Here is a 24,534-nt window from a genome sequence, read left to right as displayed (position 1 = left end):
TGAAGTAAGAGAGATCTACCACCTTTATGGTTGGAGCATGCATATTGTTAGAGAAGAACATTGGGCCGCTAACTAAAACCATGATTCATGGTGGAAGTTTCAGTTTTGGACATATATCCTCAATCTCATATGAGAATAATAATTGTTGCCACATGCTTATGCATTAAAGAGGAGTCCATTATCCGTTGTCCATGTTGTCCCGGTATGGATGTCTAAGTTGAGAATAATCAAAAGCGAGAAATCCAAAATGCGAGCTTTCTCCTTAGACCTTTGTACGAGCGGCATGGAGGTACCCCATTGTGACACTTGGTTAAAACATGTGCATTGCAAAGATCCGGTAGTCCAAGCTAATTAGGACAAGGTGCGGGCACTATTAGTATACTATGCATGAGGCTTGCAACTTGTAAGATATAACTTTCATAACTCATATGCTTTATTACTACCGTTGACAAAATTGTTTCATGTTTTCAAAATAAAAGCTCTAGCACAAATATAACAATCGATGCTTTCCTCTTTGAAGGACCATTCTCTTTACTTTTATGTTGAGTCAGTTCACCTATCTCTCTCCACCTCAAAAAGCAAACACTTGTGTGAACTGTGCATTGATTCCTACATATTTGCATATTGTACTTGTTATATTACTCTATGTTGACTATTATCCATGAGATATACATGTTACAAGTTGAAAGCAACCGCTGAAACTTAATCTTCCTTTGTGTTGCTTCAATACCTTTACTTTGATTTATTGCTTTATGAGTTAACTCTTATGCAAGACTTATTAATACTTGTCTTGAAGTACTATTCATGAAAAGTCTTTGCTTTATGATTCACTTGTTTACTCATGTCATTACCATTGTTTTGATCGCTGCATTCACTACATATGTTTACAAATAGTATGATCAAGGTTATGATGGCATGTCACTTCGTAAATTATCTTTGTTATCGTTTTACCTCGCTCGGGACGAGCGAAACTAAGCTTGGGGATGCCGATACGTCTCCGACGTATCGATAATTTCTTATGTTCTATGCCATATTATTGATGATACCTACATGTTTTATGCACACTTTATGTCATATTCGTGCATTTTCCGGAACTAACCTATTAACAAGATGCCGAAGTGCCGCTTGTCGTTTTCTACCGTTTTTGGTTTCGAAATCCTAGTAACGAAATATTCTCGGAATTGGACGAAACGAAGACCCGGGGGCCTATTTCGCCACGAACCTTCCAGAAGACCGAAGAGCATACGAAGTGGGGCCACGAGGTGGCCAAACCACATGGCGGCGCGGCCGGGGGGCCCGCGCCGCCCCGTGGTGTGGGCCCCTCGTTAGCCCCCCGACTCTGCCCTTCCGCCTACTTAAAACCTCCGTCGCGAAACCCCTGAGGCGAAAAAACCACGATACGGAAAACCTTCCAGAGACGCCACCGCCGCCGATCCCATCTCGGGGGATTCTGGAGATCTCCTCCGGCACCCTGCCGGAGAGGGGATTCATCTCCCGGAGGACTCTACACCGCCATGGTCGCCTCCGGAGTGATGAGTGAGTAGTTTACCCCTGGACTATGGGTCCATAGCAGTAGCTAGATGGTTGTCTTCTTCTCATTGTGCTTCATTGTTGGATCTTGTGAGCTGCCTAACATGATCAAGATCATCTATCTGTAATACTCTATGTTGTGTTTGTCGGGATCCGATGGATAGAGAATACCATGTTATGTTAATTATCAAGTTATTACATATGTGTTGTTTATGATCTTGCATGCTCTCCGTTACTAGTAGAGGCTCTGGCCAAGTTTTTGCTTTTAACTCCAAGAGGGAGTATTTATGCTCGATAGTGGGTTCATGCCCGCATTGACACCGGGACGAGTGACGTAAAGTTCTAAGGTTGTGTTGTGCTCGTTGCCACTAGGGATAAAACATTGGCGCTATGTCCGAGGATGTAGTTGTTGATTACATTACGCACCATACTTAATGCAATTGTCCGTTGCTTTGCAACTTAATACCGGAAGGGGTTCGGACGATAACCTCGAAGGTGGACTTTTTAGGCATAGATGCAGCTTGGATGGCGGTCTATGTACTTTGTCGTAATGCCCAATTAAATCTCACTATACTTATCATGCCATGTATGTGCATTGTTATGCCCTCTCTATTTGTCAATTGCCCGACTGTAATTTGTTCACCCAACATGCTTTTATCTTATGGGAGAGACACCTCTAGTGAACTCGTGGACCCCGGTCCATTCTTTTATACTCGAAATACAAATCTGCTCGCAATACTTGTTTTACTCGTTTTCTCTGCAAACAATCATCTTCCACACAATACGGTTAACCCTTTGTTACAGCAAGCCGGTGAGATTGACAACCTCACTGTTTCGTTGGGGCAAAGTACTTTGGTTGTGTTGTGCAGGTTCCACGTTGGCGCCGGAATCTTTGGTGTTGCGCCGCACTACATCCCACCGCCATCAACCTTCAACGTGCTTCTTGACTCCTACTGGTTCGATTAAACCTTGGTTTCTAACTGAGGAAAACTTGCCGCTGTGCGCATCACACCTTCCTCTTGGGGTTCCCAACGGACGTGTCAATTACACGCATCACATGGCGCCGGAGAAGCTGGAGTGGCCGCCGGAGAAGGTGGAGTGGGAGAGGAAAGTGATGCGGTCGGTGTGAGACCGCCGCCGTCTTTTATAGCCGGCGGCCTGGCGGGAAACTTGGGCGCGAGCGCGCGCGCCAATGGCGTTTTCGCGCGCGCGGGAACCTTGGTGGCACGCGGGATCTTTCCCGCGCGTTCCACCGCCCACCATGGCTGTCCCGTCGAGGCCTGCCATGGCGCAGCGCCGCGCAACGAAGACGAACCACGTGGCGTCTCTTTGGATCGCCGCGTTGGGCGCCGCGTGCGACCCAAACGGACACGCGGACGCGGGTCGCTGTCCGCGTGTCCGGCCGGCCACGCAAACGACCTAAAACGGATGGCCCAGCCCGTCCGTTTGGGTCAGCCGGTTGGAGATGCCCTTAGTTACCTTTTAACGTCCACAACAGCCCGCGTTCGAATCCCACCGACAGTATTAGTTATTTCTGTTTTTAGGATCACGTGATGTACAAATGGGCCGGCCCGAGCCAGCCCACGAACGCGAATCCGTCAGCGAACCAGTGTTTGCTAGCGCGCTACCGAGCAATACAACACATCGCTCGCAAGCTCCGGCTGCGTGCCTAAATGTTGGGCCAGCCCATTTAAGGGCTTCTATTTTTTTTCCTTTTCTACTCCCTCTAATCCGAAAAAGTGTTCGAAAGGCACTTTTGCAAACAAGCCCTCGAGTTTTATTTTTCCTTAACCCGCACTCCCAAACGGAACCAACCAGACACCACACATTGCGACCTCTCCCATTGCATGCATGCCCGAAACCCACGCCTCTCCTCCTCAACGCCGCCTCCGCCCGTCCCCACCCACGCCCCCCTCCTCATCAAAGCCACTGCCGCCGCCCCAGCCGCACGCGGCGCAGCTCCCCGCGCCGGGCACCGGCCGCCGCCACCCCAGCCACATGCGGCGCAGCTCCCCCCGGTCATCGGCCGCCACCACCCCAGCCGCACGCGGCCCAGATCCCCGCTCCAGTCACCAACCGCCGCCTACGGCTGCCCGCTCTGGTTCCGGTGGCCCGCGTACGCGAGGGGGATCTGCTCCTCGACGCCGCACTCTGGCCCTGGCACCCTGCGGAGAGGATGGGATGTGACTGGACTGGGGCAAGGAGGCTAGTCTCGGCCGTTGTTCTGTTCGTGGGAGTGATGGTCGCTAATCTTGTTTTGATTAATTTGGACGGGGTTTACTGTAAAACGTTATTATACTATGCCTTCCGACACATTTTTCGGATCAGAGGGAGTATTATTTTTGAATAAATTTCTAGATTTGAAAACTTTCAAATTTGTAAAACGGTACAGATTTTTAAAAGTTTTAGTCTGAAAATTGTTCAAAGTTCAAAATGTTCAAATTTAAAAATTGTTCAAATTTGAAAATGTACACAATTTTAAATTTGAAAATGTTCACAATTTTTAAAAAAGTTCATGGTTCAAAAAAGACCAGATTTGAAAAATGTTCGAATAAAATATTTAACTTTCAAAATTGTATGAATTTGAAAATTGTTCAAATTTTAAAAATGTTTTATAAAAATAAAGAGAAAAAAGATAGAAAATCGAAAAACCCGATAGAAAGCCAAAAGGAAATCAACAGAACCGATGAAAGAGAAAAAACTGACCAAAACATTCTAGAAAGTTCCTGAAATCGGAAAAAACCAAACACATCCAGTGCTCGCGTGGCGCGCTGATGCGCAATCCCCTGTTAGCGGGCGAGACGTATTTTCTCCTGCTAACGGACGATGTATAGGTTTTTCCAGTAATGAGACAGTGTTACCATACCCATTACTATCTAGAGTGGGGGATTGCCCTCAAAAATATCTAGAGGGGGAGGATTAATTTTATTTTTCGCCCTCCAATCCAGTTGACCGGCTAAATTGCGCTTTAATCTAGTTGATTTTAACCCTAAATTTTCGAAACTAAGAATATATCCCAACCTAGTTTTCACTAAAAAGGTGGCAGTTTGCGGGTGGTTTTGGGGACTAGGAGTTTGCAGACTTGGCAATGTCGTAGCATTGATTGGTTCGAGAGAATGGCGGGTTCAGCTCCAACATAAGTGCGCCGTCGGTAAGGCTGGTGCCAATGCATAGCCTCACTCTCACCCCGCACGTCAGCTTTTTTCCTCACTCTCACCCCACTCTCACCCCACGGTGCCAGTGCACGGGCTATAGTCCCCACTCTCACTTCTCTCTCCTCCACATTAGCTTTTCTCTCTCCTCTACATGAGCATTTCTTTTTCAGATTACAACATTAAAAATAATGCAAGGAAATTATTTTATTGAACTAAAATTGTTACCAATTACATCATAAAAAAATTACATAAAAATTTGAAAAGATTACATAAAAATTTGAAAAATTACATAATCTAGGCATTATTACATAATCTAGGCTACCCCAACGACCAATCAGAGGGCGCCACCTCAGCCCTTCACTCTCGCCCCGCCTCTCGCCCCCCTCTGCCAGCGCGCCGTCCCGCCTCTCGCCCCGCTGTCGCCTCGCTGTCGCCCCCAGCGCGGGCGGTAGCCGGGCGGCAGCAGGCGGTACCGCCCGGCGCCAGCCTCAGCACCCCGCGCTCGCGTCCCGCCCCACTCCCGCCCGCCTCCCGCCCCGCCACGGGCGATAGCGCCCCCGCTATCGACCCCATTGGCACCAGCCTAACCCCTCGTCGCCCAAGTCACTAAGAGCATCTCTAACAGAGCCCGTATTTGTCCGAACCTAAAAAACAAAGTTCAGTCTCCCGAAAAACGAATTGAGAGAGCATTTGGGCACGGCGCAGAACAGAAACTGTAAACCCAAACCGAACTCGCGAAAATCAAACGACGCGGGAAATCTATCGACGGGGATTACAGTCGATTTCATCTGATCAACCTTAATTCGATCATAATTCACACTAAATAGTGGCAAAATACAACCGCATTGGACCTAAATTACGTACTACGGGCCTAATTAGACTAGAAATTAAATTTCCCGGCGACTATACTGTCACCGGGCGGCGGCGGAGGGTTTTTCGACGCCGCCGGTTGCTAGGCGACGACGAGGGCCGCCAGCTCGATTGCCGCTGCGCCGGAGGCGCCCCCGCAGAGCAGAGGCGGTCCGTCTGCATCGTCGTCGTTGCCGCTCGGGGGCAACGGCGGGCTGCACCCGCCGGCAGCGGGGGGCTCCTCCGCTTCCCCAGCCGCAGCTGCTGCTGCCGCCGCCGCCTCCGCAGCCGCCTCCGCGCGCTTGAAGGTGGCGCGCCATTAGGTCCGGCCACTTGCGGCCGGCCCGCTTCCATGCGCCGTTGGAGCGCGCCCGCCTGCCGCGCTCCGTCTCCGCCCGTACGCCCGGGGGACGGCGACTTGCCCTTCCGGCGCCGGATCGGCCGCCGCCCCTACCCACGCGTGTTGCACGCGTCATTTCGGACGGCGGGGTGGTGGCCGTAGCGGCGGAGCGGCGTCCGAGCGCTCGGGATTGCTCGTCGGAGCGGCGGCGGGCTACGGCGCCGGGAGAGGAGCGGCGGGAGGGGAGTAGGGTTTCCGAACCGAACTCCTCTCCGCGAACCCTTTTAATAGGGGCCGTGTGGTGACTTTCTCGGGCCCCTAAACTTCCAGTTCGGGCTGCGCACATTTCAGCCCGAACCCGTAAATCTGCCGGAAAAGTTCGGTTCCGGCAAGATTTACGGGCTCTGTTAGTGTTGCTCTAAGTTAGTATGTAGCACTACCACCCTACCATGTTCTTCTCGCCATCGACGTCGCCACCGGTAGCTACGAAGAGCATGTGCCATGACAATGACTCCGTGACCGTTGTTGCTACGTATTTAATTGACCATTGTCCTCCCCTAAATTTCCCGGCTAAGCCTGTTTCCCCCGCCGCCTCATATGGATGATCGGCAACAACACATGATCGATGGTGTCATCGTTGCTTCATCTATCACATGATGAATGAATGCATGAACCACGCTTAGTCGCCTCCCCTGGTGTCTGTATTTTGATTTTGTGAAAGGAAAGGACGGGTTTTAGGGTTATTTCGTCAAAGGACAGGAAGGACATAACGATAATTTCTTGCTTTTTTTTTGGATATATAGAAGTATGTTAGGGTGATAAATGGCACTTTGTCCACACAAAAAAGACCATAAATTATATTTTTTTTCCTGTTTAGGTTTTCCTCCGAAACCCCTAGTTATTTTTCTCGTCCGATATCTCTTTCTTAGTCTCAGTTTGTTAGAGAAATTTGTTTAGTAGAGTACGTAAGTGAGATGGAGGCAGATGTGTCCATCAACAAGGATGATCATTGTTTCAAGTACAAGAATTCGTTGAAGACCTGTACCATATGGACAGTGAAAGGTGAAGCACAACTTGAGCTGAAGCTTCACTAGCTGGTTCGAGGGAGTTTTTAACTGATGGCCTGATCTTTATGTGGAATGACAATTCCATCAAGAATATTGATAGCTGCATTACTAATGGTTGTTTTGCCGACATATCTGTTGAAGAACTGGAGAAAGGTGCTGAAGCTATTGCAGAAGACAATGCCTGGGAACCATGAAATGCACAGGAGATAATCCAAGAAGAGAAATCTACTAATGAAAACCATTTGGAAGTACACAACGAAGAACACACTGAATTTGTTGAAACTTATTCCAGTTACTAAGCAACAGAACAAATGCGTGTTGGGAATTTGGGATGGCAAAAGGAACTATTCTGAACTATAGCATCAGAACTTTTTTCAGATTCACATGGATTCCTCCCCAGTTCCATTGCAAGAGACGAAATCACTACATAGTTCGTCATGCAGTGAAATAAAGTTCAAAAGAAACGAAACCATTTCAATTTTCAAGGAACTAGTCAGAACTCCAACATCAGAAGTCCATATTTGGAGTTGGCCACAAACGCACAGAAATACTCTGTAGCATGATCTCATATATAGAGAGAGGCCTCCAGATAGTAAGAATTACAATATTAGGAGAAATCCAAGAGCAGCTTCTTGGCAAATAAACCAACGAGCCGTCCTGCTGGTGTTCGAGTTTGGTTTTGGGCTTGGCGAGAAAAATTCCCATGTGAGGCCAGTCATGAGTGGTCGTTACTTGTATATCTTGTACTGGATTATTATAATTATGATACTAGATTCACGCAAGGCATCATCCTATACAGAAAATAAACGGCTAGCAAATGCAAACATACAGAGAGCAGCTGCACCTCAACCACCCATTTGTTCATCGTCGAAAGTTGAAACCAGCAGAAAGCTAGATCTGTTCTGGTCGCACGTGACCAGAATGGAGTCCGTGCTTAAACAACTTGTAGTAGATTTCATCATCTCAAGCGACAAGTGCACACCAGCCTGGATCGTCTAAGCAAGAAAACATCCTTAATCAGGCCATCTCCAGGGCCAATCAGAGCACGCACAAGCTCCTCCTAATACCGTTGTCAGTGTGCTTTTCTAATCCAATCCACATTCCACAGCGAGGCCTGCATGTGGCTACCAATGAAAAAAGCTGCTGAACACAACCAGATTCGCCGCTCTTCACTAAGCTCGCTGTCTTTCATGCATAATTGAACTAGTTTATTCATTATAGTCACTGTGGGGTTTGCAGGCAACACCAAGAGCAATCAGCACATTGAGGTTTTCTCTTAGTATTTCAGAAACATTAGACCAGCGGTGGGGTTTGCAGGCGATATCAAGAGCAATCAGCACATTGGGGGTTTTCTGTTATTTCAGAAAAATTGCAGCAGCAGTGGAGTTTGGAGGCAACATCAAGAGTAATCAGCAAATATGGGTGTTTCCGTTATTTCAGAAAGATTTGGAGGCAACATCAAGAGTAATCAGCAAATATGGGTGTTTCCGTTATTTCAGAAAGATCGACAGAGTGTGTTTTACATCAATGTGTTCCGCAACAATGTTCGTCGTCCTCAATACTACTGAATACCAATTCAGTAATCTTTCGTACTCCACTGAAATTCTAGTATAGCAAATCCAGAGCCTACAGCTTGTCACGTACTCTATATAATCACCAGCCAGCCAATCGGTCTCGTGGAGTACTACTGAAGCAAAAGCACTCCCATTAGTGAAAACTATCACCATAACTACGGAGAGGACTTATGCGTGTACTGAAAAGTGACATGCCAGTAAGCCACCACAAGCTACTCCACTGTTCTATTGCTGCATTAGTTGCTCAGTCACGTACCACGTTCGATTAGTTCAAGTTCGCAACAGCAACGCCTTTTATTTTAGAGTTACAGCTAGCCAATTAAGAACAGAGCCAAGCCATTGAGGTCATCTTCGCCGTGTTTGACAAATTCTTATTGCCGCCGGTAGGTTCGTTAAGATGTCGCACACACAGCACCTAATCTGCTCCATTTTCCATGCGTTTCCTTTCCGTGCTCATGACTAGCTGATCACAGAGTTCTTTCTTAAAGTTAAAATAATCACGTAAAGGAAGCAAAAGGAAGAACACAATGTTGATGGTTTCCCCGTCGTATTCTCTCCTTTCTCGTGCTTGAAAACTGACATGTGGTATACTATGCAAGCAAGGAAGCAAAAGGAAGAACTCTTCGCTCCAGAACAAAATAAAAATGGAACACAAATCTTGAAAGGGAAAAGCGGAAGCATCTCCGGCGATATGCTAAACTTGCTCTAAAAATCGCGATATGCTAATCTAAGATAAAGTGAGGAAGAAGAGATATGTAGAATCTCCCAACAAAAATAAACATTGCGTATTAGCCTCTATGTGTTTTTGTATACTTTTTTTTTTGGCTGGCCACACCTCTTTACTCAACGAGATATATTTTAGTTTTAGTTACATTCATACTAGTGGCAAGTATTATGAATTGGAGGGAGTACTAAACTAGGATAAAGTGAGGAAGAAGAGATATGTAGAATCTTCCAACAAAAATAAACGTTGCGTACATATTAGCCTCTATGTGTGTCTTTGTATACATTTTCTTATTTTTTTGGCTAGCCACACCTCTTTACTCGACGTATCTAGATGTATCTAGATATATTTTAGTTTTAGATACATTCATACTAGTGGTAAGTATTATGAATCCAAGGAGAGAGTACTAAACTAAGATAAAGTGAGGAAGAAGAGATATGTAGAATCTTCCAACAAAAATAAACGTTGCGTACGTATTATAGCCTCTATGTGTCTTTGTATACGTTATTTTTTGTGTGGCTGGACACACCTTTACACAACGTGCAAGCGAAATGAAGTAGCCAACAGATTACACGCACTTTGCGGTCACCATACAGCATGTGGTTTTGAACAAAACAACACAAAGCGAATAAAGGTGTTCGAAACACACAACTGCTGTGGGAAAAGGAATCCAGCTTTGATTGGCCAGAACGCTAGCTTTCTGAGTTTTGGAATGCTTGTTAGGGAAGCTGAAATGCAAAAATGAAAACATATTTATGCTTATTGCTTAATGTAGTAAGTTAGTGACAGATCTTTTTGAAACCCACTTACACATATGTTCATATCAATAATACTTTCTCCAGTCTGTTTTAATTGACGCGCACGTACACCATACACATGCAGACAATCTTCACAAGTTGGCGTCAATTTAATCTGAGCATAGGTAGTACTCCGGGTTCATGCTCACATGCAGCTAACAATCCATCTTGTGTTGGGGCTGCAGTACATCTGTACCTTGTACCGATTCCTATCGAATTGATTATGGTTGGAGGAGATTAATTTACTACGGCGTCAAGATAAATCGCTTGTCCCTCCACCAGATATCAGTAATAGATTACGAAGTGGCCTCTAAAACCAGATAAGCCTGCTATATTTTACCCATCCACTGTACCTAATACACGCAATTTGAAATGCCAGATTTTGATCACTGAACCACCACTTCCATATCACTGGTGCGACAAGATGTGCAACGATCGAGAGTGACATCACGAAAAATTTCTAGCTAATCCGAAGGCTTAAACTAATCCGAGCACTCAACGCTGCAGACATTCTTCTTTTACCTACCCTAACTAACATACTGCTAATCACTAATGTATTCCCAAATCATCATCACACTCAACGAACACACAAGACCGAGCATGCTAGAACATCATCTTGCGGTCCATTCTGGATCCGACGGCCGAGACCAGCGCGGCGGTCTTCTCCTGGAGCACGTGCACGACGTCCGCCATGGACGGCCTGAGCGTGGGGCAGTCGGCGACGCACCGCATGGCGAGGTCCATCACGACGGCCACCTCGGCGGCGTCGTACTCGGCGCCAAGCCTCCGGTCCACCACGTCGGCCACGCTGGCCGCGGGCCCCACCGCGGCGGTGAGGCGGCGCCCGGTCTCGCGGCACACGGCCTCCTTTACTGGTGAGCAGCTCGAGCAGCAGCACGCCGAAGCTGTACACGTCGCTCTCCTTGTTGGCGACGCCGGAGCGGAGGAGCTGCGGGTCGACGTAGCCCGGGGAGCCCATGATGGCGCGCCCGGACGACCTGCCACGGCCGGCCGTGGGCGTGGCGCCGGTGGTGTGCGCGAAGCCGAAGTCGCAGAGCTTGGCGTCCATGTTGGCGTCCAGGAGAACGTTGGAGGCCTTGATGTCACCGTGGATGACTGCTGGGTGGCGGCCGTCGTGGAGGTACTCCAGCGCCGTGGCCACCTGGAAGGCGACCGCCACGCGCCGCGACCAGGGCAGCGCAGGGCCGTCGCCGTGGAGGGTCTGGTGGAGGTCGCCGTTGGGCGCGTACTCGAAGACGAGCACGCCCTCGTCCCGGTCGTCGCAGTATCCGAGGAGGCGGACGACGTGCGGGTGGCGGAGGGAGAGCAGCACGTCGAGCTCCTGGCGGAAGGCGCGGTGGAGGCGCTCGCTGGCGCAGTGCACCTTGACGGCGGCGAGGCGGGAGGAGGAGAGCGAGGCGAGGTAGACGGTACTGAACCCGCCGTGGCCAATGACGCGGGACGAGAAGCACCCCGTGGCGGACTCCACCTCCGCCCACGCCATCTGCCTGGCCGCGGCTCCGGCGCAGTCATCCTCATCCTCCCATACCGCCGGCTCTGCGGCAACCCGGGAGCTGGCCGCGCCCGCCTCGCCTCGCTTCCTGAGGTCGGCGCCGCGCCGTCCGACGCACGCGAAGAGGCCGCACCCTTGAAACATCTTGAGAGTTGAGACTGGATCGATCGAAACTCCAAGTGAGGTGAGGAGTGGTAGCGGGGAAGAATAGGTTCCCTCTTGCCCTGGTTTTGTTGCCGCAACGTTCTTGGGTGGAGCTGCCTTCCTGGATAAGCTGGGACAGGTTGGAGAAGAAAGAATCAGGCTGCTGCTCTGCTCTCGCGCTGGCTCACTGGCGCCTTGTATGCTACGGGTCAAATGCATACCTGTGTATATATATGCCATGGCCATGGCGGATTGGTGGCAGGTAGTTTGCTTGTGGCTGGCTGCTTTCTTTCCTCGCATCTTGTGCTCTTCTTGTGATGAGAAGAGTGGGCCACACCACGCAGCAGATCAATCATTTGCGCCACTCCTTTCAGCGGGGGTGATGTGATGAGTGGAGTCGTCATCAGCATCTCTAACCTTTTTTGTTTTCTCCCATATTTTTCTCACGTTTCGGTCCTCAAAACGTGCTCTTCACCTGCTGCTTGAGGACTGGAAATGATTATTAAATGACGATTGCTCAGTATAGTGGCCCTGTGGGAATGTTCAGAGACGCGGCTGGATTATTTGATCTTACTAAACGTGTGTTCTAGTTGCACTTGCACCCGTGGGGCTCTGCTTTAACCTCGTTGCTCCTGAAGCCAGGAGTGTCGGTTCCTAAACTGGAATAATCAGTCTAACGTTGCCCGTGTTGACTATGCTGACTGTTTGTATGGGTATCTTAATGTAAAAAATGCAGGTATTCTAAAGCGCGATTGCACCTTTGAGAATATCAACCGGGGAAGCGAGGCATCGGCCCACCCGGATCAGGTTCTCAGTGTTCAAAGGGAAGCATCTCAAGTGGAGTCTCTGGGAAAAGAGGATAAAAATCATAATTGCACTAATTGTGCACACAGAAGGGTTGAAATTTAAGTAACTATCTCCCACATAACAAGCTTTTTGACATAGTTGCTTCCAAGCTCGTCCCTTGGGAAGGCAAGACTATCGCTACCACCGGTCGAGACACTTTAGTTAAATCGATGCTCACTTCCCAAGCCATCTTCCACATCACGTCCCTTGTGGTGTCACCGGGTGTCTTGCGAACCTTCAACAAGCTTCAAAGGACCTTCTTTTGAGCGGGGACGAACAAAGTGTCGCGGGGGGAGGGGGGCAATGCAAAGTTAATTGGAATTTTTTTTGTATGCCAAAGGAGAGAGGTGGACTCGGCATCATCGACTTGAATAAATTTGTGAGAACTTTGAGGCTAAGGTGGTCGTGGCTTGTTTGGAAAGACCCCTCTAAGGCGTATTAGTGCGAACCATCCTTGTAATGATGCGAATATGGATTTCTTCTATACGGCTACCAACATAACCATCAAAGATGGGCACATTGCGAGTTTTTGGCATGCTCCTTCGCTTGGGGCGCGATTGGTTGCCTGCATCCCCCTTGGCTCGCATCGGGCCAGCAATTTTCGGCCCGTTTGGTTGCCTGAGCCGAGCCGCGTTTTTGCACGAACCGCTTCTCAAAGCAGTGTCGGGCCAAGCCCTGGAGGAACGTCCGGTTCAGCAGTTTCCAGCGGTGCAGGCAAATCTCCATGCCCGCTGATGCAAAAGGGAATCTTCGGCGCACGGGCGGAGACGAGAATGGAGATTAGGGATGGCAATGGGTACCCATGACCCGCGTACCCACCGGGTAAAAACCCAATAATAGTACGGGTATGGTATAAAATATTACCCATGAGTTTGTAAATGGGAAAATATCATACCCATCGGATAGAGCGGGTATGGGTGTGGGATGGTAGAACCCATACCCATATACCCATTTACCCATCTAAATTTAACTAGTGGGTCATTGTAATATTCTAAACCTACTTAATTTCCTCCTAATCACGCCTTCACGTTGCTATACTGAACCTCACGCTTTCCAGTCTCACAATCTTCTGTGGGTTAGTGAGGCTTAGACCCATATTTAGGATCGGTTCACCTCATGTCATTTTTTTTTGATCAATTAGATGTGTTGTAAGCACGGGTATTTTTTACCCGCGGGTACTCATGGCCTATTTCTACCCCCTCCTCTACTGCCCCCCAAATTTTGAGCTCCTCCTCCCGTCGGCAAGCAGGTAAGAGGCACACGCATCTCCGGTCAGCGACGGTTGCAACGGCGGCGGCGAGTACATCTGGGCTGCTTCATCTACTTCCTGGTCCAGCGCATATTCACCTCCGGCGATGACTGTAAGCCATCCCTTATCCCCGTACCACGGTAATGTTTAGATATAGGTTAGGAGTAGTTAGATCTTGCCTAGGGTTTGGTCTTGTAGCAGGGGTAAGTTCGGATTGTGGTGAGCTATCATGATCTTGCTAGGATTCGACATTTTCGGTTGCTACTGTCATGATCTTGTCTAGGGTTTGGTCTTGTAGGAGTTGTAGCAGGGGTTAGTCCAAAATGTGGTCACCTGCCATGATCTTGCAAGGGTTTATGCTATTCACCGTTGCAATAAACTGCTTGTCTGATTTAGGATGATTGTTGGTATGGTTTGTGCTATTCACAGTTGCAATGAATTGCTTGTCTGATTTAGGATGTACTACGATTTGTGTAGGACTCCTTCTACGATGACTTTAGCCAGGCGCTTGTCTGTGTTGGGAACTCTCAGATCCCTTCGCAAGTTCCCGATTCACAGCCCGCGTATGAGTCCAAGGTGGCGGTCACCCCTCTGCATGTGTCTGACCTGGTGGCTCAAGTAGCAGAAGAGGTGGCGGCTGATACGCGTACAACACGCAACCATTGGGAACCCCAAGAGGAAGGTGTGATGCGTACAGCGGCAAGTTTTCCCTCAGTAAGAAACCAAGGTTTATCGAACCAGTAGGAGCCAAGAAGCACGTTGAAGGTTGATGGCGGTGAGATGTAGTGCGGCGCAACACCAGGGATTCCGGCGCCAACGTGGAACCTGCACAACACAACCAAAGTACTTTACCCCAACGTAACAGTGAGGTTGTCAATCTCACCGGCTTGCTCGTAACAAAGGATTAGATGTATAGTGTGGATGATGATTGTTTGCGAGAGAACGAGTAGAACAAGTATTGCGATAGATTGTATCGATGTAAAAGAATGGACCGGGGTCCACAGTTCACTAGAGGTGTCTCTCCCATAAGATAAATAGCATGTTGGGTGAACAAATTACAGTTGGGCAATTGACAAATAGAGAGGGCATGAAAATGCACATACATGATATGATGAGTATTGTGAGATTTAATTGGGCATTACGACAAAGTACATAGACCGCTATCCAGCATGCATCTATGCCTAAAAAGTCCACCTTCAGGTTATCATCCGAACCCCTTCCAGTATTAAGTTGCAAACAACGGACAATTGCATTAAGTATGGTGCGTAATGTAATCAATAACTACATCCTCGGACATAGCATCAATGTTTTATCCCTAGTGGCAACAAGCACATCCACAACCTTAGAACTTTCTGTCATTGTCCCGATTTAATGGAGGCATGAACCCACTATCGAGCATAAATACTCCCTCTTGGAGTTACTAGCAAAAACTTGGCCGAGCCTCTACTAATAACGGAGAGCATGCAAGATCATAAACAACACATAGATATAAATTGATAATCAACATAACATAGTATTCTCTATCCATCGGATCCCAACAAACACAACATATAACATTACAGATAGATGATCTTGATCATGTTAGGCAGCTCACAAGACCCGACAATGAAGCACAATTAGGAGAAGACGACCATCTAGCTACTGCTATGGACCCATAGTCCAGGGGTGAACTACTCACTCATCACTCCGGAGGCGACCATGGCGGTGAAGAGTCCTCCGGGATATGATTCCCCTCTCCGGCAGGGTGCCGGAGGCGATCTCCTGAATCCCCCAAGATGGGATTGGCGGCGGCGGCGTCTCAGGAAGGTTTTCCGTATCGTGGCTCTCGATACTGGGGGTTTCGCGATGAAGACTATATGTAGGCGGAAGGGCAGGTCAGGGGGCCACACGGAGGCCCCACACGCTAGGGCCGCGCGGGCCCCCCGGGCCACGCCGCCCTAGTGTGGCGGCGCCCCGTGGCCCCACTTCGTCTTCCCTTCGGTCTTCTGGAAGCTTCGTGGCAAAATAGGCCCCTGGGCGTTGATTTCGTCCAATTCCGAGAATATTTCCTTACTAGGATTTCGAAACCAAAAACAGCAGAAACAAAGAATCGGCTCTTCGGCATCTCGTTAATAGGTTAGTGCCGGAAAATGCATAAATATGACATAAAGTATGCATAAAACATGTAGATATCATCAATAATGTGGCATGGAACATAAGAAATTATCGATACGTCGGAGACGTATCAGCATCCCCAAGCTTAGTTTCGCTCGTCCCGAAGCGGTAAACGATAACAAAGATAATTTCTGGAGTGACATGCCATCATAACCTTGATCATACTATTGTAAGCATATGTAATGAATGCAGCGATCCAATCAATGTAAATGACATGAGTAAACAAATGAATCATATAGCAAAGACTTTTCATGAATAGTACTTCAAGACAAGCATCAATAAGTCTCGCATAAGAGTTAACTCATAAAGCAATAATTCAAAGTAAAGGTATTGAAGCAACACAAGGAAGATTAAGTTTCAGCGGTTGCTTTCAACTTATAACATGTATATCTCATGGATATTTGTCAATGTAAAGTAATATAACAAGTGCAATATGCAAGTATGTAGGAATGAATGCACATTTCACACAAGTGTTTGCTTCTTGAGGTGGAAAGAAATAGGTGAACTGACTCAACAATAAAAGTAAAAGAAAGGCCCTTCGCAGAGGGAAGCATCGATTACTATATTTGTGCTAGAGCTTTGATTTTGAAAACAAGAAACAATTTTGTCAACGGTAGTAATAAAGCATATGTGTTATGTAAATTATATCCTACAAGTTGCAAGCCTCATGCATAGTATACTAATAGTGCCCGCACCTTGTCCTAATTAGCTCGGATTACCTGGATTATCATTGCAATGCACATGTTTTAACCAAGTGTCACAAAGGGGTACCTCTATGCCGCCTCGTACAAAGGTCTAAGGAGAAAGCTCGCATCGGATTTCTCGCTATTGATTATTCTCAAATTAGACATCCATACCGGGACAACATAGACAACAGATAATGGACTCCTCTTTTATGCATAAGCATGTAGCAACAATTAATTTTCTCATATGAGATTGAGGATATTTATCCAAAACTGAAACTTCCACCATGGATCATGGCTTTAGTTAGCGGCCCAATGTTCTTCTCTAACATTATGCATGCTCTAACCATTTTAGTGGTAAATCTCCCTTACTTCAGACAAGACGGACATGCATAGCATCTCACATGATATTCAACAAAGAGTAGTTGATGGCGTCCCCAGGAACATGGTTATCGCACAACAAGCAACTTAATAAGAGATAAAGTGCATAAGTACATATTCAATACCACAATAGTTTTTAGGCTATTTGTCCCATGAGCTATATATTGTAAAGATAAAGAATGGAAATTTTAAAGGTAGCACTCAAGCAATTTACTTTGGAATGGCGGAGAAATACCATGTAGTAGGTAGGTATGGTGGACACAAATGGCATAGTGGTTGGCTCAAGTATTTTGGATGCATGAGAAGTATTCCCTCTCGATACAAGGTTTATGCTAGCAAGGTTTATTTGAAACAAACACAAGGATGAACCGGTGCAGCAAAACTCACATAAAAGACATATTGTAAACATTATAAGACTCTACACCGTCTTCCTTGTTGTTCAAACTCAATACTAGAAATTATCTAGACCTTAGAGAGACCAATTATGCAAACCAAATTTTAGCGAGCTCTATGTATTTCTTCATTAATGGGTGCAAAGTATATGATGCAAGAGCTTAAACATGAGCACAACAATTGCCAAGTATCACATTATCCAAGACATTTTAGCAATTACTACATGTATCATTTTCCGATTCCAACCATATAACAATTTAACGAAGAAGAAACTTTCGCCATGAATATTATGAGTAAAGCCTAAGGACATATTTGTCCATATGCAACAGCGGAGCGTGTCTCTCTCCCACACAATGAATGCTAGGATCCATTTTATTCAAACAAAACAAAAACAAAAACAAACAGAGGCTCCAAGCAAAGTGCATAAGATGTGATGGAATAAAAATATAGTTTCACTAGAGGAACTCCGATAATGTTGTCGATGAAGAAGGGGATGCCTTGGGCATCCCCAAGCTTAGACGCTTGAGTCTTCTTGATATATGCAGGGGTGAACCACCGGGGCATCCCCAAGCTTAGAGCTTTCACTCTCCTTGATCATGTTGTATCATCTCCTCTCTTGATCCTTGAAAACTTCCTCCACACCAAACTCAAAACAACTCATTAGAGGGTTAGTGCACAATTAAAATTTACATGTTCAGAGGTGACATAATCATTCTTAATACTTCTGGACATTGCTCAAAGCTACTGAAAGTTAATGGAATCGAAAAATCCATCAAGCATAGCAAAACAGGCAATGCGAAATAAAAGGCAGAATCTGTCAAAACAGAACAGTTCGTAAAGACGAATTTTATTGAGGCACCAGACTTGCTCAAATGAAAATGCTCAAATTGAATGAAAGTTGCGTACATATCTGAGGATCACTCACGTAAATTTGCATAATTTTCTGAGTTACCTACAGAGAATTTTGCCCAGATTCGTGACAGCAAAGAAATCTGTTTCTGCGCAGTAATCCAAATCTAGTATGAACCTTACTATCAACGACTTTACTTGGCACAACAATGCACAAAACTAAGACAAGGAGAGGTTGCTACAGTAGTAAACAACTTCCAAGACACAAAATAAAAACCAAGTACTGTAGTAAAAACCATGGGTTGTCTCCCATAAGCGCTTTTCTTTAACGCCTTTCAGCTAGGCGCAGAAAGTGTGTATCAAGTATTATCAAGAGACGAAGTGTCAACATCATAATTTGTTCTAATAATAGAATCAAAAGGTAACTTCATTCTCTTTCTAGGGAAGTGTTCCATACCTTTCTTGAGAGGAAATTGATATTTTATATTACCTTCCTTCATATCAATGATAGCACCAACGAGTTCGAAGAAAAGGTCTTCCCAATATGATGGGACAAGATGCATTGCATTCAATATCCAAGACAACAAAATCAACGGGGACAAGGTTATTGTTAACGGTAATGCGAACATTATCAACTCTCCCCAAAGGTTTCTTTGTAGAGTTATCAAGCAAGATTAACATCCAAATAACAATTTTTCAATGGTGGCAAGTCAAGCATATTATAGATTTTCTTAGGCATAACGGAAATACTTGCACCAAGATCACATAAAGCATTACAATCAAAGTCATTGACCTTCATCTTAATGATGGGCTCCCAACCATCCTCTAACTTTCTAGGAATAGAAGTTTCACGATTTAGTTTCTCTTCTCTAGCTTTTATGAGAGCATTTGTAATATGTTTCGTGAAAGCCAAATTTATAGCACTAGCATTAGGACTCTTAGCAAGTTTTTGTAAGAACTTTATAACTTCAGAGATGTGGCAATCATCAAAATCTAAACCATTATAATCTAAAGCAATGGGATCATCATCCCCAATGTTGGAAAAAATTTCAGCAGTTTTATCATAGGCAGTTTCAGCAGTTTTAGCAGTTTTAGGCAGTTTTTCATGCTTTGCATTAGAAGTGGAAACATTGCCAACACCAATTCTTTTACCATTATTAGTAGGAGGTGCAGCAACATGTGTAGCATTAGCATTACTAGTGGTGGTAATAGTCCAAACTTTAGCTATATTATCTTCTTTCTCATTTTCTTCTTTCTCCCACCTAGCACGCAATTCGGCCATCAATCTTATATTCTCATTAATTTTAACTTGGATGGCATTTGCTGTAGTAACAATTTTATTATCTATATCCTCAGGTTTAGCGGCCATTTTATTAATTAAAGAAGATTGTGATGCGGACATGTATGAGATTCGGTTTTCAGCATTTGCAAGTTTAGTTTGCAACCTAGAGATCTCCATATTCAGATTTTCAAGTTGATTTCCTATATTCTTCAACAAAGTAGATTGCTCATTCATAGTTTTAGTAAACAGTTTATTTTTCTCATATTGTGATTGCATAAAGTTCTTGGTGGATCTTTTAATTTCTAACATCTTTTCCTCATTAGGTGAAGCATATCTACCATAAGAGTTACCATTAGCAGGATATGGCCTAGAATTATCATAATTGTTATTTTTAATGAAATTCACATCAACATATTCTTTTTGAGCAACTAATGAAGCTAACGGGACATTATTAGGATCAACATTTGTCCTACCATTCACAAGCATAGACATAATAGCATCAATCTTATCACTCAAGGAAGAGGTTTCTGCGACAGAATTTACCTTCTTACCTTGTGGAGCTCTTTCCGTGTGCCATTCAGAGTAATTAATCATCATATTATCAAGAAGCTTTGTTGCTTCACCAAGAGTAATGGACATAAAGGTACCTCCAGCAGCTGAATCCAATAGGTTCCGCGAAGAAAAATTCAGTCCTGCATAAAAGGTTTGGATGATCATCCAAGTAGTCGATCCATGGGTTGGGCAATTTTTAACCAAAGATTTCATTCTTTCCCATGCTTGTGCAACATGCTCATTATCCAATTGTTTAAAATTCATTATGCTACTCCTCAAAGATATAATTTTAGCAGGGGGATAATATCTACCAATAAAAGCATCCTTGCATTTAGTCCATGAATCAATACTATTCTTAGGCAGAGATAGCAACCAATCTTTAGCTCTTCCTCTTAGTGAGAAAGGGAACAATTTTAATTTAATAATGTCACCATCTACATCCTTATACTTTTGCATTTCACATAGTTCAACAAAGTTATTGAGATGGGCAGCAGCATCATCAGAACTAACACTGAGAAAATTGCTCTCGCATAACAAGATTCAGTAAAGCAGGTTTAATTTCAAAGAATTCCGCTGTAGTAGCAGGTGGAGAAATAGGTGTGCATAAGAAATCATTATTATTTGTGGTTGTGAAGTCACACAACTTAGTATTTTCAGGAGTACCCATTTTAGCTACAGTAAATAAAGCAAACTAGATAAAGTAAATGCAAGTAACTAATTTTTTTGTGTTTTGATATAGCAAACAAGATAGTAAATAAAGTAAAACTAGCAACTAATTTTTTTGTGTTTTGATTTAGTGCAGCAAAAAAAGTAGTAAATAAAATAAAGCAAGACAAAAACAAAGTAAAGAGATTGGATTGTGGAGACTCCCCTTGCAGCGTGTCTTGATCTCCCCGGCAACGGCGCCAGAAAACGATCTTGATACGCGTACAGCACGCGACCGTTGGGAACCCCAAGAGGAAGGTATGATGCGTACAGCGGAAAGTTTTCCCTCGATAAGAAACCAAGGTTTATCGAACCAGTAGGAGCCAAGAAGCACGTTGAAGGTTGATGGCGGCGAGATGTAGTGCGGCGCAACACCGGGGATTCCGGCGCCAACGTGGAACCCGCACAACACAACCAAAGTACTTTGCCCCAACGTAACGAGTGAGGTTGTCAATCTCACCGGCTTGCTGTAACAAAGGATTAGATGTATAGTGTGGATGATGATTGTTTGCGAGAGAACAGTAGAACAAGTATTGCGAGTAGATTGTATCGATGTAAAAGAATGGACCGGGGTCCACAGTTCACTAGAGGTGTCTCTCCCATAAGATAAATAGCATGTTGGGTGAACAAATTACAGTTGGGCAATTGACAAATAGAGAGGGCATGACAATGCACATACATGATATGATGAGTATTGTGAGATTTAATTGGGCATTACGACAAAGTACATAGACCGCTATCCAGCATGCATCTATGCCTAAAAAGTCCACCTTCAGGTTTATCATCCGAACCCCTTCCAGTATTAAGTTGCAAACAACAGACAATTGCATTAAGTATGGTGCGTAATGTAATCAATAACTACATCCTCGGACATAGCATCAATGTTTTATCCCTAGTGGCAACAAGACATCCACAACCTTAGAACTTTCTCGTCACCTGTCCCGCATTTAATGGAGGCATGAACCCACTATCGAGCATAAATACTCCCTCTTGGAGTTACTAGCAAAAACTTGGCCAGAGCCTCTACTAATAACGGAGAGCATGCAAGATCATAAACAACACATAGATATAAATTGATAATCAACATAACATAGTATTCTCTATCCATCGGATCCCAACAAACACAACATATAGCACTACAGATAGATGATCTTGATCATGTTAGGCAGCTCACAAGACCCGACAATGAAGCACAATTAGGAGAAGACGACCATCTAGCTACTGCTATGGACCCATAGTCCAGGGGTGAACTACTCACTCATCACTCCGGAGGCGACCATGGCGGTGAAGAGTCCTCCGGTAGATGATTCCCTCTCCGGCGGGGTGCCGGAGGCGATCTCCGAATCCCCCGAGATGGGATTGGCGACGGCGGCGTCTCTGGAAGGTTTTCCGTATCGTGGCTCTCGGTACTGGGGGTTTCGTGACGAAGACTCTATGTAGGCGGAAGGGCAGGTCAGGGGGCCACACGGGGGCCCCACACGCTAGGGCCGCGCGGGCCCCCCTGGGCCGCGCCGCCCTAGTGTGGCGGCGCCCCGTGGCCCCACTTCGTCTTCCCTTCGGTCTTCTGGAAGCTTCATGGCAAAATAGGCCCCTGGGCGTTGATTTCGTCCAATTCCGAGAATATTTCCTTACTAGGATTTCGAAACCAAAAACAGCGAGAAAACAACGAATCGGCTCTTCGGCATCTCGTTAATAGGTTAGTGCCGGAAAATGCATAAATATGACATAAAGTATGCATAAAACATGTAGATATCATCAATAATGTGGCATGGAACATAAGAAATTATCGATACGTCGGAGACGTATCAGCGGCTAGGTTGGCAACCACTAAGAAGAACAAGAATCGCAGGGAAGCGGAGAGGTCCTTGAAGACCGGGCAGGAAAGGAATGCCACCATCAAATGGCTTCAATTCATGTCCAGCTTCGTGTTGGAGAAGATGTGCGGCTTGATCCAGAGCGGAGTGAGAACTGACAAAGGATTCAAGGAAGTCCATCTCAATTCTGTTGCGAAGGGCCTTTTTGACCACTGTGGTGTGTCCATATGCTCCACTCAGGTGTACAGCCACTTGAGGAAGTGGAGGCAGAGGTGGCTCACCATTAGCAGGCTGTGCGATCTAAGCGGTGCTCTGTGGTGCGAGGACACCAAATGCATCGTCCTTGAGGGTGAGAACTACTGCGGGCACGTCGCGGGGAGCACCTCACTAACTCAGTCCTCCTCACTAACTTTTGTGATCAGCCACGAGCAGAACTAACATTAGTGTCCCTTCATATCGTAGGATCACCCAAAGGATGCAGAGTTCCTGAATGTGCCCATCGCCAACTATGACGAGATGCATACCATCTTCTCCTTTGGCCTCGCCATCGGCAAGTACGCCATGGGATCCAGTGAGCCCCTGGGCTCGGCTGCAGCAAATCCAGCACCTGAGGATGCTGAAACCCAGGAGTCCGACACGGTCAACCTTGATGGGGCACCTGAGAAGGCTGCTGATGCGCCTGAGAAGGTAAGCGTCGGCAAGAGGAAGAGAGGTGCGTTCGCCGACGACGAGCTGGTGGCCGTCACCAACATGACTGTTGCTATGAAGGACGTGGCACAGGCCATCAGGGACAATAATCCCACGAACATGCACCCTGACATGTACAGTGTGGTCATGGACATGCTTGGCTTCGCCAAGGATGATCTCATGGCCGCCCTCAATCACATCGTAGACAACAAGGCTGAGGGTTCCAGCTTCGTCGGCATGATCGAGCCGCACCGCATCCTCTGGCTGAGGAACTACCTTGGCAAGTACCACGGTAAGGTGTAGTGGTGCCCTTGAGGGGGTTGTTCAGGGATGCATGCATGGAGATGGTGATGATGATGATGTATATTCTGGCAGTAGCTAGGATGAAAAACATTTGATGGCCCCCTTTTGTAAGTATGATGAGGTGGTATATACTAACCCCTTATGTGATGGTGAACTTTGCGGTGTCGGGATGAGACACCCACTTTTGTTGTGGTGGTAGGATGACACCATGGTAGTGTAGGATGAACTTCTGATCGAATTTTGGAATGATCATGCATGTCCCTATTAGTTTATCATTTGTTGTCAACACTTGTGTTGTTCTATTGCTCTTTTCTGAATTGCTTCATGGTTGTGATCGCTAACTTCTTCGTATGCCATGCTAGTGGTATGTGGTGTTTCGGGGGCGGGTTCGAGGAATTTACAGCTCATGGAGAGTCTATCAAGATCAGGTCAATGGCTACTCCAACAACAGCTACCGAGGATATGCAACATTGGAGGAGGCACAACAAGAGTACCTCACCTTCCTGGAAGAGGAGCTGTAGGAAGATCATGCCATCGATGAGGCAGTACCATTAGCACAGCTGCCTTCGAAGGAAGTACATGCTCTACAAGGAGCACCGCCGGACGTACGTCCCAGCCGGGTCAAAGATTACATCATCGCCTTCCTCATCATGGTGATCGTGAGGATCATGTTCTTATGAGTTGTCTATGATCGTATGTAATATGCCATGGCATGGTAATCTCACCCTATTTGAATTGTGGTAGGATATGGAACTGTGATTTGAGCAACCAAACAGCTGATTCATGTTTTCCTGCGTGCAAGATGGGGTGGAAACAGGCAACCAAATGATGGAGCATGGGTTTCTTCTCCGGTGTGCAAAAGGTCGTACAGCCTACCAAACGACCCGACTTTCATGGCCCATGGCCCGTTCGCGACCCGCAGGGGCTCCCATCTCGCTGGCAC

At 46.1% G+C, this 24,534-nt stretch overlaps 1 protein-coding gene across 1 annotated transcript; it reads right to left on the bottom strand.

Annotated features, from left to right (window-relative positions):
• Window positions 1-10,347: 10,347 nt before the first annotated feature.
• LOC124678355 (salt tolerance receptor-like cytoplasmic kinase 1) lies at window positions 10,348-11,933 on the bottom strand. Its single transcript, XM_047214257.1, is given in 2 exon segments — window positions 10,348-10,906; window positions 10,908-11,933. Coding segments are annotated over 2 exon segments (1,293 nt in total). The 3' UTR covers window positions 10,348-10,639.
• Between the last annotated feature and the right edge of the window lie 12,601 nt (window positions 11,934-24,534).

This window comes from Lolium rigidum, chromosome 7 (genome assembly GCF_022539505.1).
Source record: "Lolium rigidum isolate FL_2022 chromosome 7, APGP_CSIRO_Lrig_0.1, whole genome shotgun sequence".
Taxonomy (NCBI): domain Eukaryota; kingdom Viridiplantae; phylum Streptophyta; class Magnoliopsida; order Poales; family Poaceae; genus Lolium; species Lolium rigidum.
This window is presented reverse-complemented; position numbering and strand designations above follow the sequence as displayed.